At 39.0% G+C, this 17,874-nt stretch overlaps 1 protein-coding gene across 1 annotated transcript in view; it reads right to left on the reverse strand.

Moving 5' to 3' along the window:
• LOC110291392 (EGF-like and EMI domain-containing protein 1) overlaps positions 1 to 17,874 on the reverse strand; it is a 699,291-nt gene that overhangs the window by 102,591 nt on the left and 578,826 nt on the right. The window contains 3 exon segments of the mRNA XM_085836072.1: positions 4,968 to 5,090; positions 10,944 to 11,081; positions 17,170 to 17,292. Of these exon segments, the coding sequence (XP_085692198.1) occupies positions 4,968 to 5,090; positions 10,944 to 11,081; positions 17,170 to 17,292 (384 nt within the window).

Below are 17,874 nucleotides of genomic sequence, written 5' to 3' on the forward strand. Positions count from 1 at the left end.
GGCACTATGTGACCTTCATAAACCAGTAGCAGGACTCTGCCACACGGAGAGCAAGCAGAGCTCCTGATTAGCTGGTGCATCTGCCTAGTGGCTTTCCCTCTTTCTTTTGCAAGTTTACTGAAGACTGACTACATAAACCAAGGCTTTTTGATGCCTTGCTTGTGTAGCTTGGATGAAGAACATAAAACTTAAATTTGATGGTTCCAAGCTGTGCCTTATTCTTTCTGTAACAATGTAATAACTAAGTATGTGATTAAACTCTTACTTTTTTTTCATAATTCCATCAAGGGTCTGTGGAGAACTTTTGACCTAGAAGAATACTAATTAGTCTCTTGTCATGTATCTGATTTATGACTGAATCTAGACTCAGATAGATTCATTCAACGTGTTAGAGACACAGAAGGTTCCAGAATGAAACTACAATTCAGCTTCACTTCAGATGGTGCACACCTTAGCACTGTGGATGTGTGCAAGTGTGTACACTTCTGCCATGCAATCATGTCTTGGCTCACTGTGCTTAGGAACAGATGGTGCATAAAATGCAGCTTTTGTTGGCTCTGTTAATTGGATCGAAATGGTAAATGGTAATATACTCTACCGTGTTTAGTATATATAGATAGCACACTGTTTTTCTTTGATATGTACTGAAGGGCTGGCTTGTAGTAGTTAAAAACCTGGCTACCATCACAATTCAGGATTTGTTTCTTTAAGCAATAAAACTCCACTTTCTTAATGACATAAATGCTATATATTTGACTTGCTACTGAAGTATACAGTAGTATTATGAACTTTGTACAGACTTTAAGAAAATGTTTTAAATAATAATAATAACAGCAAATTTTTAAAATCAATTATATGTTGAGGTAATTTTTTGTTTTTAGTTATTTTTAAGTTAGCATACAAAGCAGTTGATTTTACTATAGTATGTTTACACACATATGCCATTCAATTTTTTTTATCACTCTTAGCTTCTCCTACTGCCCTATTCTACCCCTTTGTCCCCACCTGCTCCAGAATTTACCCTTCTGTTTTTATGTCACTTGTGTTCATCATACTCTCTAGCCACTCCCACCATACCCTCTAGCCACTCCCACCAAACCCACTAGCCACTCCCACTTACCTTGTCACCCTTCCCCCTTGCTGTCTCCTTTCTACCTTCAAGTGAGAAATAGATTTAAATTTTGATAATTTACATGAAAAAATAACTTAGTAACTGTTTCTTCAGGGTCCAGTTTATTTCACTCAATATAAATGACCCCTAGTTATATATTTTTTTCTGAAAATGCCCTGATTTCATCTTTCTTTAGAGATGAGATTCTATTGTATATATATATGTACCATATATGTTTTTACCAATTCTTCTGCCTATGAATAACTAGGCTTGTTCTGTATTTTGGTTACTGTGATCAGTGGAGCAATGAATGCGTGTGAGGAGGACCGTGTGGATTACTGACCTCCCCCCTCCAGTCCATACAGGGTGATGGGGCTCTGTGACATGGAAGTTCTAACTCCAGTTTGGGGAATCCTCCTCTGTGACTTCTAGAAGGGCTCTGCGACTTTACCTCTCACCAGCACGCATGAGATCCTCTTTCTTTGTCCTCAGCACTATTTTTAATGACAGCCATGTGACTTAGTTGAGATGGAAATTAAGAGTAATTTTAATGTGCATTTCCTTGGTGGCTAAGCCCATTAAACACTCTTATAAATATTTAGGCTATTTGTATTTGTTCTTTTGAGAACTAGTAACTGTTAAGTTCATAAGAGTTATTTAAATGGATATCTTGAATTTTTAAAATTTCAGCTATTACAGATTGTAGCTATTAATCTATTCTGTGATGTGTGCTGGCAAATGCACTTTTCTTCTCTTTAGATTGTCTTTTCACTTAGTGATTTTATTTTTCTCCTTTTCTGTGAAGAAGCATTTTGAATTCCTTATAATCTAATTTGAAAATTATTGGAATTTTTTTTCCCTTGGTTCTGGGGTCCACAGAAGAAGTTCTTTCTTATGGCTCTGTCTCCAGGTGTTTTATATAAAGTTTCTGCTAGCAGTTTCAAGTTTCATGTGTCTTATTAAGATGTGTGATCCACTTTGAATTGAGATTTGTACAGGGAGAGAGAGATGAATTTACTTTCTTTTTGCTACAGACGAATATGTGATTTTCACAGCACTTGTTGAAGTCCACCTCCACCATAATTTCAGTGCTGGCTGGTACAGACAACTGTATCCTAGTAGCTCAGTTGCCAACATTCCCAGCAGAAATAGTGAGCACCAGGTTCACTGGGAAACCCTGTCTCACAAATATTTTGGAAAAACATTTGAGAGAGACACTGATATCAATCTCTGGCTTCCACATGCACTTGACTGCCTACCCACCTCTCTATCTGTTTCTGTCTCTCTGTCTCTGCTGTCTCTGTCCCTCTCTGTGTCTCTCTTTCTGTATCTCTCTGTCTCTGTCTCTGTCTCTGTCTCTGTCTCTGTCTCTGTCTCTCTCTCTCTCTGCATCACTCAGCCAATAGACTCCAGTATTTATATGGTTTCATAAGGAAGATACCTTCAATTAGGAATATAAAAGATTTGATAAGTTTTTTGATATGAGGAGATGAGCGAAAGATAACTAGGAAAGAACCCATCAAGTTCAATACATTAACCAGAAAACCCAGGATGGTACTAGAAGAGAGAAAAAAAGAACAAAGAATAATCCAACTAACAACAAAAACAAAAAATAAAACTATAAATTGGTAGCTTCTCTCATAATAAACTTAAATGTAAATGACTTTTACTAAAAAAGAGTTGCAGAATTGTTGACTCTATTAAGTTCCAACTATCTGTTTTTTTTCCCAGAAATATACCTGTTGTACAACAGTTTCCTCTAAGATTGAAACATCCCATCCTTCAGGGGAAGCCCCTTATTAAGCAGGAAGATAAACAACTCAAAAAGATTAAGTATGTCCCTGAAACTGACTAGATTCACTAGGGCCCTCCCTGCCAGAGAAGCAATAAAAATGGAAAACCCCTCTCTGTAAGGTGAAGCTGAGCTGCAAAAAGACTGAACTGAGACCAGCTATCCAGAGGCAGAAAGTAACCCAGCTAACTAGAAGAGGTTTAGACAAGAATCTCTTGAAAAGGACACTCTTCAACCTGGTGAGCTGCCTACAGGACGTGCAGTGTGCTCCAAGATTCTCATCTTGAGTCATTCCTGCTACTGTACATAACTTCTCACCCACACTCCTGTGTGTAACCCCAGTAAAACCCTACATCCACCTATGGTGGACTCTGGTGGTATCCATACTTCAGCCTTTGCTGGGCTCCCTAGCTGGGATGAGTAGACATATATGTAGTGTCTCCCAGGAAAAGTTTTGTCACATAAGAACATATTATTGGCATAGACACTCATAGGCTGAGGGTCAAATGATAGAATTCAATTTATGAAGTAAAAGAAAGCCAAAACCAAGTTAGTATAGCTATTCTGAGAGCTGATAACATAGATTTCAAACCAGTGTTAGACCAAATAGATAAACAAGGTCACATATTTATAAAGTGAACAATTCACCAAGAAAATGTAACAATTATAAATAAATATAACTAAGCACTGTAGTTCTCATTGTTATAAAACAAACACAAATGGGAATTTTACAATTACATAAGTCCTGATACAACGATGCTAGTTAACTTTGCATCCTAGCCCTATGTTTACAGAGATTATCCAAACTAAAGATGAACAAAGAAATTTCAGAGTTAAACTATAACATGGATCAAATGGACTTAACAGATATCTACATGATTCTTATCAGCAGATATAGAATAAACATTCTGAGTAGCCCACAGAACTTCTCCAAAATAGGCCACATTCTATGCCACAAAGTAATTCTTAACACAAAATGACTGAAATAATACATCATCACTTATCATATCACAGTTGAGTAGAATTAGAAACCAATAGCAAGAGAAACTACTATCTGTAAATAACACACAAATACTTGGGGGACTGAACAGTGTGACTAATGTGACTTTTTGAAGGAAACCACAGGATAATGTAAGGACTTACAGGAACTATTAGTCTGTCTGAATGTCTGTTTGTCTGTCTGTCTGTCTCTCTCTCTCGTATGTGTGTGTGTGTGTGTGTGTGTCTATATGCATGTGTCTGTAGTATATGTGTATGAATGTGTCCATCTTTGTGTGTGCTTGTTTTTAAAGGCTGAGAGTCAACATCTGTGTCTTCCTTGATCACTTACCACCTTATTGTTTGAGGCAAGGGCTTTTATCTAACCTCAGTCAAGCTGGCTGAGTTTGTGACCAAATCTCAGGGATAAGTGGGTGCTGGGATACCATTAACTAGTTATACTCACTATTTTAAGAGTCCCCTTTATTAAAAAAATGTAAGCTAGTCTAGAGAGCTCCTAGAAGTGCACAAATTTTAACAATATAGAAATTTGTGAGATGACACATCTAAAGGTGGCCTTGGCTTTGTTAATATGTGAGCGATTCTGCTGCGGGTTTTCACTCTTATCATAAGATAATTCTCTCATTGGATTCTTCTTGAAAGTGACTTTCAGCAATCAACTTTGTAATTGGGGTCCAGAATTTTAGAAATGACTCATTAGTAGTATGTTGCCCACTCCCTCATTTCTTCTCTGCATACATACCTGTGAAAAGCATTATGGACCAAGGAACATTGTATTAACTATAGCGCTTTTAGTGGAGTGGTAATCTAGGTCAAAAACATCATGCTAGCACTTTACTTTTATTATAAACTTTCCTTAATTTACTCCCTAAAATTCTATTGCTATCTTCATTTCAGAGATGAAGATCTCGGGTTCTCCAAAGTTCAAGCCACCAAGGTCCACATGCCATCACAGAGTGAAAGCACAGAAATCTACATTTCTTCAGCATGAAAAACATTGCTTCCAAGCTCCCACCCACAGACTGAACATTACATCAGTTGTTCCAGGAGATCTCAGGAATTTACCATCACATCCACAACCATCCGAACTGATCTGAAAGCCTTCCTCACAGCTGCACTCATAGCCTCCTAAGTAGTTGATGCAGAGTTGGGCACAGCAGGCTTCTCCGCTCTCACATTCATCAAAGTCTGAAGGGCAGAGGACATTTGTGTTACTGCAGGAAAACAGAATTCAACAAAACTGCTGAAGCTCCCTCTGAGAAGACTCACTTCTAAATGAAAACTGTTTGATTAACCATTTCCCACTACTCTGGTCACATAATGAGACTGAAGAAATGATCACACAAAATAATGATACCTATTCTGGGTTCCCATTTCTTGCAAGCTCTTTCTATGCCTGTTATTTATTTTAAAAGAATGTAAATAATCTTCAAATGCATTTATAAATATAGGAAAAGAGAGATCTCTGCTATCTTTCCAGTTTAAAAAGCAATATGACTGAATAAATAGAACCCTTAGCACAAAAAGACAGGATTGCGAAGGAAGAGCCAAAGAATTTCATTTAGTAATGTTTGACAGCTTCAGAGAGAGACCCCAAAGTGGGCTTCTCCTTCAAGATCTGAGATCAAGAGTGTTTCCAAGTCAATATCCCCCTTGAACTCAACTGGGGAGAGAGGTGGGGACTGTATGCCTGTGGGAAGGAAAGAGACACACTTACCTCACATAGTGTGTAATAAATTCTGGAGTAAACCTGGCAATGATACATGCTATGGGATGGGTGAGATCTATGGGGTTTTGTTACAGCTGTGAAGTCATTCCCTTGAAATGTCCTGTCAGATGTGCAGTTGTCTATATAGCACTATCCAGAATTCTACAGTCATGAATGGCTGTTCTTAACATACAGCTGGCCTACGGGAAATCAAAAGGCTCCAGTGTCTGTCGGGTTGAAACCATTCAGCCAAACAACAATGTACTTGGCCCAAGTTTTGAAGGGTCATTCTAAGCAAAACAGTGAAAGAGTCTCAACAGACACTATTTTCCTTGCTCTAGGCAGCAGGGGATTTCATGGTGAAGGTGTTGGCTTTCTGCCCCAGCTCAATTCAAGCCTCTGTGTGTTGAGCTGTTGGTCTGGGTGGCTGTCACTGCTGAGCTTTCAGAATCCTATTGCTCCAGGACTACACAGGTGCAAAGAGGTCAATGTCTCAATTAACCTCGGAAGAGTCAGTAGACTCAAGGAAATGAAGACAAGAGACTGGAAGGAAAGGAAATGCAGTCAGTCAGTCAAGGCGAGGGGTCAGCAGAAACTATCTAAATGAAGGTCATCTGGGCACAATGCTTTCTTTCTCCTGCAAAATGTCCCAAGGAGCTCTGCTCCGAAAATGACAGATATTAGCTTTTGTCATATTAAGCCTTTCTCTGGCCTTTAGATTAAACAATGTGAACACAGAACATAAAAAAACAAAAGATGAGCCAGTTTTATTTCATAAAAAGATATTACTTTCCATGATTTTTAAAAAATTTCAGATATTTTTAATTCCCCTTTGATTTAAAAATAGGCCTTCTTAACGACATACATACATACATACATGCATGCATACATACATGTAGGTCTCAACTAGCAAGGGATACTGGCTCCTCCCATAATACTGAAAATATGTCTGATTACTATTGTTTGGGTTTATTTTAAATCATCTTGCCATTTACATTGCTCTAGGAAGATTTCTTAGCTTTCTCCTGCACACTGACTTTAGTTTAAAAGCTCAGCGCAAACTTCCTGCTTCTATAGTACAAAACATGTGGGTGTGGATATGGTGTATATGCATGCCGTGTGTGGGTATGTTGTACATGTATGTTATGTATGAGTATGGTGTACATGCATGTTATGTGTGGGTATGGTGTACATGCATGTTATGTGTGGGTATGGTATACATACAAGCCATGTGTGGGTATGGTGTACATGCAGACCATGTATGGATATGGTATACATGCAGACCATGTGTCTTAGTTAGGGTTTTACTGCTGTGGACAGACACCAAGGCAACTCTTATAAAAGGAACATTTAGTTGGGGCTGGCTTATGGGTTTGGAGATTTCAGTCGAATATCATCAAATTGGGAGCATAACAGCATCCAGGCAGGCACGGTGCAGGCAGAGCTGAGAGTTCTATGTCTTCATCTGAAGGCTGCTATGAGGAGATTCACTTCCAGGCAGCTAGGTTGAGGGTATTAAAGCCTACACCCACATTGACACACCTACTCCAACAAGGCCACACTGTGGGCCAAGCATATAGAAAACCATCATACCATGTGTACATGTATATCATGTGTTGGTATGGGTGTACATACATGTCATGTGTGGGTATGGTACACATGCATGCAATGTGTGGGTATGGATATATATGTATGTCATGTGAGGGTATGGTGTAATGCATACAATGTGTGGGTATGATGTACATGCATGTCATGTGTGGGTATGCATATATATGTATGCCATGTGTGAATATGGGTGTACATACATGTCATGTGGTGAGGAGTACATATGCATATCATGGGGAGAGTGCACATATATTGTAAGTGTTCCTCAATGTCCTCTGCACTCTGTTTTATAAAAGGGTCTTTTATTTGCTAGATCAGCTGGCCAGCAAGCCAGAAGTATTCTCTTGCCTCCAGCTCTGAGTTCTGAGATATCAGGCCCAGCTTTTTATGTGGGTTCTTGGGATCAGAATTCAGGGTTTCACATTCACAGATCAAGGAGCTTACTGCCTACACACTCACCTCAAGTCTTTTCTAGGAAATACTGCCACTCAACCTTTATACCACCTGATTTCTAAATGTCTTTATTTCTTTTCATATTGCCGATGAAGTTGTTGCTTGTCTGGTTCCTGTTTTGATCATACTTTATGGCTTTTGCAGTTACATGGAATGTCACAGAGCAGGAGTGATGGAATGAACTGCTTCCCGGGAAAATCTAGCCCTAGTCAAAACCACAAGACTCGCAGTACTGAAGTGAACACTTCTGTACACTCCTAAAAACTCCTAAAGGAAGACATACCCGCTAGAAACTAGCCATATGTTTACCTTGGAATTCCTCAGTGAGGCCAGACAACTACTTTCCATATGATTGTCACTCCAAGGCCATTTACACATCTCACATCTCTCGGTGTTTCAGGATGAGGCTTTTGCACTTGGGCAAGGTTAACAACTGGCATGTTACCTGTACTGTCTTTTATACATTCTCATCTTTAAAAAACACCTCATCTTAACATATGATAAAACTCATGGTTGGTTCTATAAAAGTAACCAGTAACAAGAAGAGCAATATGAGTAGCCTTCTCATGGTCTAAGTAAATTATTGCCTTTGCCCTACTGAATATCTGGTCTTCAGAAGAAGCAATTTTATTCTTGAAATGAAAATGAAACAAAATGAACCATAAGCAGTCTAATATTGCCTTGTTGACTGCAGGAATCTCATAAATATGCAGCTTTCTGCATTCTGACCCTGGCAGATGCTATACTATTTTCTAGCTGTAAATAAGAAAAGTTTCTTGAATTGTACTTTTCAAAGACTAAAGATATCGATTTTAAAATACATACATACACACACAGACACACACACACACACACACAGATCACCTTGTGGTGGTTGCTCATGTCTTTAATCCCTAAAACTTGGGAGTTAGGGTCAGACAGATATCTGGGTTCAATGCCAGCCTGGTCTATATAGAGAGTTCCAGGATGCTAGGGCTACACAGAGAAACTCTATCCCCCAACCCCCACAAAAATCCAACCAACTAACTGAATGAATAAGTGATAAACAAACAAACAAACAAACATTTCCAGTTTTCTCTATTTAGTACTCATATGAAGAACAAAATGAGGAGGAAAAAAGGAAGGAAAGAAGGACGGGAGGAAGGGAGGGAGGAATAAGAGATAAAAGTGAGGAAGAGAGAAAAACATAATTTTTTTTCATAAATTTAAGTATTAGTAAGACAGAAAATGTAGTATATTTTTCATTGCAAGAGACCCAAGGAAAGTAATTGGTTTTGATATGTTGGACACCATAGACTCATAGCAGTGTAGAAGACATTATTGGATCAAGACACACATACAATGACATTGTTTAGGTTTAATACTTTAGTGAAAGTAGAATACTATACCTTCCATGCAATTTAGTCACTTACAATGCTGAAGCACAAAACAAAACAATGTAACCTAGTGATTCAGTCACCTCTCTCAGTGCTTTGAACTATTTCCCATCTTGTTGGATGGTGAGCAGTGAAAAGGGAGTTCTTTTGAATTTGTACTATTATTTAAAGGGAGGAAGCAAGTGTCATCATTAAATAAAATCAGTAAATATGGTATTTCCGCTCTAGGATGAAGAAGCATCACTCGTTAAGAGAGTGTTTCAGAGCCAGAGCACAGCCTTGCTTCTCCCTCGTTGCCTAGCAGAGACACACTGGAAGATCTCCACGAAGTATGTTTTAATGAGGGAAGGCCAAATTGGGACTGCTCTTCTTATTGTTGCAAATGATATAACTTGCTATGCTCTCCGGTCGAGTCAGCTGGACAAGCCGAAAGGCTTAAAAGTCACTCATGAGGCAAAAGAGTTTCAAGGAAGCTCTCTTCCTGGAGTCTAGCGTTCCCTACCCATACAGTAATTTTTCATTCCTGCGTCCCATTCCCGCGTTAGTCTAGTGTATGGATCCACGTGCTCTCTTTCAGTATTTTCCTATTATAAGTGCTTTTTAAAATTGAATTCTGACATGGCTAAAGCCTTCCGCCAGTGTTCCAACAGTCTAAGGGTGTCCTTGACCAAGATCAAGGGCTTAGAATTCAGTAAGATTGTAAAAGCTAAGTCACTCCCTTACACAGGAATTTACCATCACTAAGGAAGAAGGAAGTTTCAGACCAAAGGAGAAACCAGAATAGATACTATAGCAGAGTTACACCCATACACACGTACTTACAATGGCCTAAGGGGAAGGTGGACTATACAAGAGACTAAAATAGGAACTATGGCAAGGATGCGAAGCCCTTGACCCTGGCTTCTAAGATTAGTGAATCTTAGGTGGAGCCCTTGTTGATCATAGCAAGTTATATGAAATGAATTCTATCCCAGGTGGTTCCCGTTAGACCTTTTGTGTTTGCATTCCTCTGTTTTATGTAAGATTCTGGTTACCTCAATTGTACCTAGGGAATATGTCACCCAACTTCCTTATTGTCCTCTGCATAAAAAGTCTGATGCTCGAGTTGTAAAATTACACTCAGATTCCACACGAACTTCCTGTGTGTGTCTGTTTGTCGCTCATCCACGCTTTGCCCACCTGCGTCGAGAGACCCCGTTCCATGCAGACACAGGGATCCAGAGGGTCTGCAGCAATAACTGATAGTAATTCTAATGGCTATGTGGTAAGAACATGTATTCTTGTGGTAGAACCAAGTATCAGGCAGCTTACAATCACTAGAAACACTAGTTCCATGGCATCTGACTCTCTCTTCTGGACTTAGTAGTTACTGGCCCTCACATGGACATGGACTCAGAAATATACATAAAAAACAAACAAAAAAAGATGGGTTAGACCTGGGATGTCCAAAGTGATTATCTTCTTACACTTTTAGTAAAAGTTGCCATTGCCCAACTGGATATTCATACAAATCATTACCAAACTGGAAAATCATGGGCGTGATTTCATTTCTGCTTGAAGACTCGGGACTCACAGTTGGGTCTAATGTTGGCATACAAATTTAATAGTTTAGGTAGACCTTAGGATATATTTTTCTGAAACAAAACAATAATTTTTATTTACATCGTTAATAGCCCTGCATGTCTCAATAAGAGTGTTTCAATCTTCTTAATTTCAAGGTAAGTATCCAAGTATTTGCTTGTCTTTGCTATGTATCAGTGGTCAGAGATCTATAGTTAAAAAGCACCTCTCAGTCTGAGGGTTGCGGTGTGGCTCACGATGTAACAGTGTGTTTTAGCATGAAAGTGCTCAGTGGGTCCAGAGAAACTTTGCATGAAGATGGCGATTGCCAACAATTACCTATGCATGTTTTCCCATCGGTATCCAGTTGATGTCCGTGGTTACAGGAACAGTGGACTCCACCAATTGCAGGCTCGCAGTGATGAGAACAACCGCCATTGTTCTTCTCACAGATATTGACAATTTCTAATTCAATTCCTTTCCAAAACAAGCAAAAGAGAGCTATTAACATGACAATAGGGAAAATGGAATATATGTGAACCACAGACGTGCTTTCTCTTTTGAGAGAGAGACACATTGAGAAAAATACACTGACACTTTGCACACATAAAAGTAAAATTCAGAGGTGTTTCAAGTCATAAGTATTATACATGCCTATACTCTATTGAACTACTAAGTGACAAGAAGTAATGATAAGGAAGGCAATATGAGTCCAATCAGTTGCTAATAAATAATTTAAAAACTCTCTTTAGAGAATAAAAAGTGTGCATGTTTGTGTGTGTGAGCCTCTGTGTGTGTAAAACTGATTAGTGTTCTTTTCAGTGCCTGTGGGTTCTTGAAAATACTGGTAAGAATAACTTGATACATTAAACCCATATACTCTCTGTAATGTGAGTCATATCATGTGAGAGTGCTAACCAGCTTTGATTCACATAAAATGCACTTATCTTATAACCATACGACTACTTTTAAAGAATGTCATCATCCCTGGCATTTGCTAGTAATTTTGGCATATTGGTGAACATCAGGCTCATATGGATGCTGACTGGCCTGAACACTTAGACATTGTAGCCCGATTTTCTGAATGAAGATACAAGAAGTAATCTAATACTTGAATCAGTGTTTGAGGAATGGACTTTCAATGCACTGCCCCTTGGAGGTGGAGGAGGAGGAGGAGGGGAGTAAGACAAAAGTACCTGAGATTGTGGCACTCTTCATGAGCATGGTTCATCATTATCGCTGTGTGAAGAATCAAGACTGTGTTCCATCAGCACAGTCTCTTGCTACAACACATAGTAGTTTGTAGGCTTGCAGTGAACACTACAGGTCCCTGTCACTGCCAACCCCACTATGCCTTCTTTATTTGGCCATAACAGCTTACAGCAAATATTCAAAAACACATTCCCAAAGATAGGTGAAATAAAGGATGGTTATGTTAACCAATGTACTGTTAAAAGAAGGAACCTCTTTGGGCTTAAGACTGAGAAAACTAAAGGATAAAACAAAGGGCTGAAGAGTGACAAGTGATGGACTTTTTAAGATATGCTAACACAGAGCATATGACACAGAGCTGAGCACATTTCCTGTTTGCCACTGTGTAGAGTTATTTAAACCAGGGTTGCTATTTTCTAATCCATCAGGACAATCCCCATCAGTTTCCAAAATACCTAAATTGATTAATGTCGAATCACCCTCTAATAGTACATAGGACATTGTTGATGTCAAGAACCAGGTCTCCCGGGCTAAATTCTACCCACTCAGATTGATTGCATTTAGGTGAGATTTAAGCAAGAACTCACTAAATTTTTTTTTGAATGCTAAAATATATAGCTATATCAATAGACCTTGGATATGAGAGCCAGTTCTCAACATCAGACCTACTTGTGTTTTATACCTTCATTAGGCAGCCTGGAGGTAATATTACACAGTGTTTTAACTGCACATTTATACTTTTTATTACTATCTCCCATGAAGAACAAGTGTGGTATCTTCCCCTCTAGTACTATGTCAATGTTTCCACTATATTAGAGTTTGGAATATTTCAGAGTTTAGATATTTCAATTAGTGAAAAGAAGCTGCATCAATACTGAGGAAGAAGACCATGGAGATTTGTTTGATGACTTTCATTTTTACTTCTGTATGAATTCATGATCATCACTCCAGGGGATCCAATGCTTCTCTCTAACCTCCGTGGACACTGAGCACACACACGGTGCACATACAGACATTCAGGAAAACATTTATGCAATAAGTAAACACATCTGAGAAAGGATAACAAAGTGGTGGCTCTAAACATGAGGAAAGCTCTAGTTCATTCTGGCAACAGGTGTCAGAGGCAAGAAGAACCTGGCCTCTTTAGTCCAGAATGTGAGCTCCAACTCAGCACTGACTGGCCTTACAAATGCCAGTTTCTTCTGTGCCAATTTCTTACATATACCCATACCTGCCTGTCTCCTGTGAGCATAATGAGTCCTGCAGAAGATTGTTTGAGGTTATTGGAAACTGTAAGAAATTCTCTAATACTCTTCAATGCTTAAGGGAAAAAAAACCAGAGAACTGTCTATCTGAAAATGACGGTGTACACTCTGCCCATTCTCGCTAAGTACCTAAGGTGCTGAAGGAATATAGCTGAATATAGTAGCTTAAGTCATATATACCTGATAATATACTAATCTCATTAAAACATATAGGATTAAATGGATATAAGCTCAGTGTAGTGGTGCACACCTATAATGGCAACACTTGGGAAACAGAACCACAAAGACTGTCCATGAATTCTGGGCCAGGCAAGAATACATAGCAAGTGAGGCTAGTCAGGGCTATGATTTCTCCAGAAAGTCAAGACAAGCAAAAATCAATCAATCAATCAATCAATCAATCAATCAATCCAACTTTAGATCTACAACTGGGCACTAAAAGTAAGCTGACATTTTAAGTTCTTGATCTGGATGATTAACAAAGGGCTACTTTCCTACCATACAAAAATCACCCAGGGGCCACAGATACAGCTCAGTGGTAAAGGAGCTTCAGCCAAGCCTGACAACCTGGGTTAATTACCAGGACACACATGTCAGAAGGAAGAAACAGACTCCTGAAAGTTGTACTCTAAGACACACACACACACACACACACACACACACACACACACACACACAGGAATGAGCCATACATGCCACATACCCCCACATACAAAATAAATTTTTAAATTATATTTAAACAGAACCTGTTTTTCTCATAGGTGACAAATGTCATTTTCTTGAGAGACGCAAAACATAAAACATATGTATCAAATAGCACAATGTTGAGAATTTATTTGATGAAAAAAATCTTAACTAATTATGAAATGTGTGGACCTTTTCAAATTCAAATCACAAGACAGTGAGTATGAATTCACAGCACACTGTGAGGACTGAGTGGCTGTATAAGACAATATTTCAATATTTCCTCTAAAGAAATTAAAAATCCAAAAAGCGTTTTCTAGGACAAAGGTGAACCACTTGCTTTGCAATACTCTCATTACATACAGATGCTACATTCATAGTTAAATATCATCATCATACTCTTAAAAGGTTTTCTCTGCCTATGGGTTTAGAGAAACCTCAGAACACAAATTTTCACATAAAGGTTTGTATGTCAGTAGTAAACACTAAGGTCTAGGGAAGGCTGTCGAGAGAACGTTGCTAAATATTCCCATCAGGAAAGTAAATGTAAAACAGCACTGCCACCTAATACAACTCGCTCTAGGGCAAGCTGCTTTCCTAAGTGAGTTCCAAAGGAAGCCTCGAACTCATAAACCACTCCTAATAATGGTCCCTCCTTTCATGCTAGCGAAGAATGTGCTAGTGAGACGGTAAGATCCATTTGCACATTTTAAAAAATGCTCATCCCCTAAAACTCTGGCTATATTTTAAAACCAAATATTAATAAGAAAAGTTGCATCCATATTTTCTTCTTCCCAAAAGGGGATTCTGGCAGGCATGCAAATGAATGCAACTCCAGAAGTCCTTTCCTAATTAGTAGTCGGTTTTTCTCCCATTTTATTTACTTGGTTCTTTACAAAACACCCTGGTGGAGAAACTGCACTATATACACAATGGGAATGCATACATGCACTTGAAGGATACATCAGCAAACCAAGAAACAGAATTTTATAAAGAGGAGATGAATCTCCTAACTTTTAATGGTATGTCTTCATTAAGAAGCCCAGAATGAATGTGAGTGTACTCATTTGTCTATTAGTTTAGCTGTGTTCTTTGTCTAACACCAATAAAAATACAAATAGTACGAGGAAACATCAGATAAAGGTAGAGGGCTTGCTTATGCAGAGATGAAAGGCCACTTAAGTCCCAGCACTAAGACTTAGTGGATTTTACTAAGAGGGTTTTGGCTTTAGTGGTGGGTATGAAAGAGTACAAAGAGGATCTTTGAGAAAGGGGTCCCATACCAATTGCAGTAGCTGTCAATCATGTAAGTGGGCTCACTGAGAACACAGTTAAGGGATATCATTAGAAGTAGAGAACACAAATTAGCTATTGAGATCGAGCAGAGATAAAGAGGAGAAATTACACCAATGTAAGTGTACAGAAGAAAGCATTTCAGAACAATGAAAGCAATTTTCCCTTTAGTTTGGCTTCTATTGCTGTGATAAACAACCTGGGAAAAAAGCATATATATTCATCTAGTGAAAGCTAAGATAGCAACACAAGCAGGGAAGGAACCTGGAGGCAGGAACTGAAGCCAAAACTGTAGAAGAACAAAGATCACTGGCTTACCTTCCATGGCTTGCTCAGCCTGCTTGCAATCTCCATGGATTAGCCCTTCTACATCACTCATAATTAAGAAAATGGCCTACAGCCATGTCTACATGCTAATCTCATAAAGTCATTTTTTTTTCAATTGAAATTGCCCCTCTTCAGATACCTTGGCTTGTGTCAGGTTGACCCAAATCACCCAACACCATAATGAAGGGCTGAAAGTCACCAAAAACCTGATAAAACTGGCAAGGTTTTAATTTTATCTGGCAACATGGGAGGACAGAGTTTAAAGAGTACAGAGAGCTGGGTGGTGGTGGTGGCACACGTCTTTAATCCCAGCACTTGGGAGGCAGAGGCAGGTGGATTTCTGAGTTCGAGGCCAGCCTGGTCTACAGAGTGAGTTCCAGGACAGCCAGGGCTATATAGAGAAACCCTGTCTCGAAAAAACTGTGTGTGTGTGTGTGTGTGTGTGTGTGTGAGAGAGAGAGAGAGAGAGAGAGAGAGAGAGAGAGAGAGAGAGAGAGAGAGAGAGAGAGAGAGAACCTGTTGTTAACATGGGCTGATGAGAAGATACATCATGAAAGAGGGAAACTATTTTAGCTAACTTCTCTCCCTTGTGGAAATTCTCATGAGCTCATTGGTGAGTACTTTTAAGATAGGAAATGGTGCTAATGACAATTTGGAAGACAGTAGTGATGATCATTCAGATGAGAAGGGGATTGTTATGGGAGTCAACCTCTTGATTTCTGTCTGTTATGAGATATAAATCCCCAAACACAGCAAAAGAAATGCCTTTGACAGCAATAGAATCAACTCCTTTGTACTAATAGGGATTGACATTTTCTCTTTTTAATTCTATTGGATAGTTGGGGAAACTTGTTACCCTGAATGGTAGTTTGCATCTGGTTTTTGATGCTATGAAAGTCAGAAATAGATAAAAGTAAAGGTAGTAAGAGTAGATGAGTAGATTTATAAGAGACTTAAACATGCTGATGTTTGGAAGATTATGGAAGTAGAAATGGGGAGGATGAAGATAGCCTTGGTTGGGTACCTACCAGGCAGCTCTGAGCTTAGGAAAGTCAACAGTGTGCTTACAGGGAATGGGATTCACTAGGAAGTATCTCCAATAGCAGCTACAGCTGACAACTCCTTAGTCTAGCATTTAAAATACATCTCTAACAATGGACACCTTAGACCATGCAACTGAGCTGAGATGGGGATATAGTACCCCCAGGAGACACAGCTAAGAAGTGCTGGGCAAGGAAGCTATAGGGTTGAGTTCAGTGTTGAGCATGTGAAATAGCAGGGACCATTTGAAGAGGTGTGACGAACGCCAAGGACAAAAGAAGCCACTACTGAAGACACACCTTGGAGCATCCCCGTGTGTGGGATGCAATCGCAGACTGCAGCAGCTCTTTCCTCTCATGTTTTCTTTACCCATGCTGGTTCCCCTTCTTTGAGGATTACCATGAAACCTCAAGTGTTTAACAGAGGTGGTACAAGAAGATAGGACTTCACAAAGCATCTGAGCCATGAATCCAGGAGTTTGAAATCAGAAGACCTGAGATTTAATCCCCCACTGACTATCCTGTGGACCACAAGGCAAACTAATTTTTATTTGTCTGCTTCCTCAGCAGTAGAATGAAACAGGTTACACTGCTCCATCCCCATTGTTGCTCTGTCCCACCAGGCAACATGCTTTGGAACTTCTGCTTAGCCAAGAGTTTTCAGCCTCATTCTTTCAGTTATTGCTCTTGCTTTATACGTGCAGAGCATCACTGACTCCAAAGACTACCATGGTTGCTACTTACTGTAACAATGTTTTCCATCAGCTCCTAGCTCAAAACCAGGGTGGCAGGTACATGTGAAGGACCCCTTTGAGTTCACACAGTGATGAGCACAGGGAGGGAGCTCTTCAGCACACTCATTTATATCTACAGAGAGAGAGACACACACACAGTAGCTGGCTTAGCAACTCCCATTCTATTGGTAAACTACAAAAATGAGTATCCTAAACGTTACCTTCCACTTAGCCTCTAAATTTAAAAATACAACTAAATACCACAGTCTACATACACTCAGTGAGGCAGAGGTATTTGTGACTAAGCCAGCTTTATAACTGTGCTGGCCAGATGCTCATTCATATCACTTCTTATCTATTTGAAACAATGTTATTAATTTAAAAAAGATTGAATGTAACTATAAATAATAGTTCTAATCTATTCCTCAATAGGTCAAATGGAAGCCATTGTAGTTTGATGCTATTAATACATCATATTCTTGAACAGATATCTCAAGTCCATGGTGTTTTTGTTTACTTTTGAGATCATACATTAATTACAACATTTGGTCCCCTCCCTTCAAAGCCTCCATATATCTCTTCTCATTCTTTGAATTTATGGCCATCAATTCTTCATCAATTGTTATTGCATGAACATATGTATAAGTGTTATATATTTATAATGTGTCTGCATATATACATACATATATATGAATTATATATGTAGGATTATACA

Source organism: Mus caroli, unplaced genomic scaffold (assembly GCF_978045245.1).
Source record: "Mus caroli unplaced genomic scaffold, Mus_caroli_1 scaffold_3, whole genome shotgun sequence".
Classification (NCBI taxonomy): domain Eukaryota; kingdom Metazoa; phylum Chordata; class Mammalia; order Rodentia; family Muridae; genus Mus; species Mus caroli.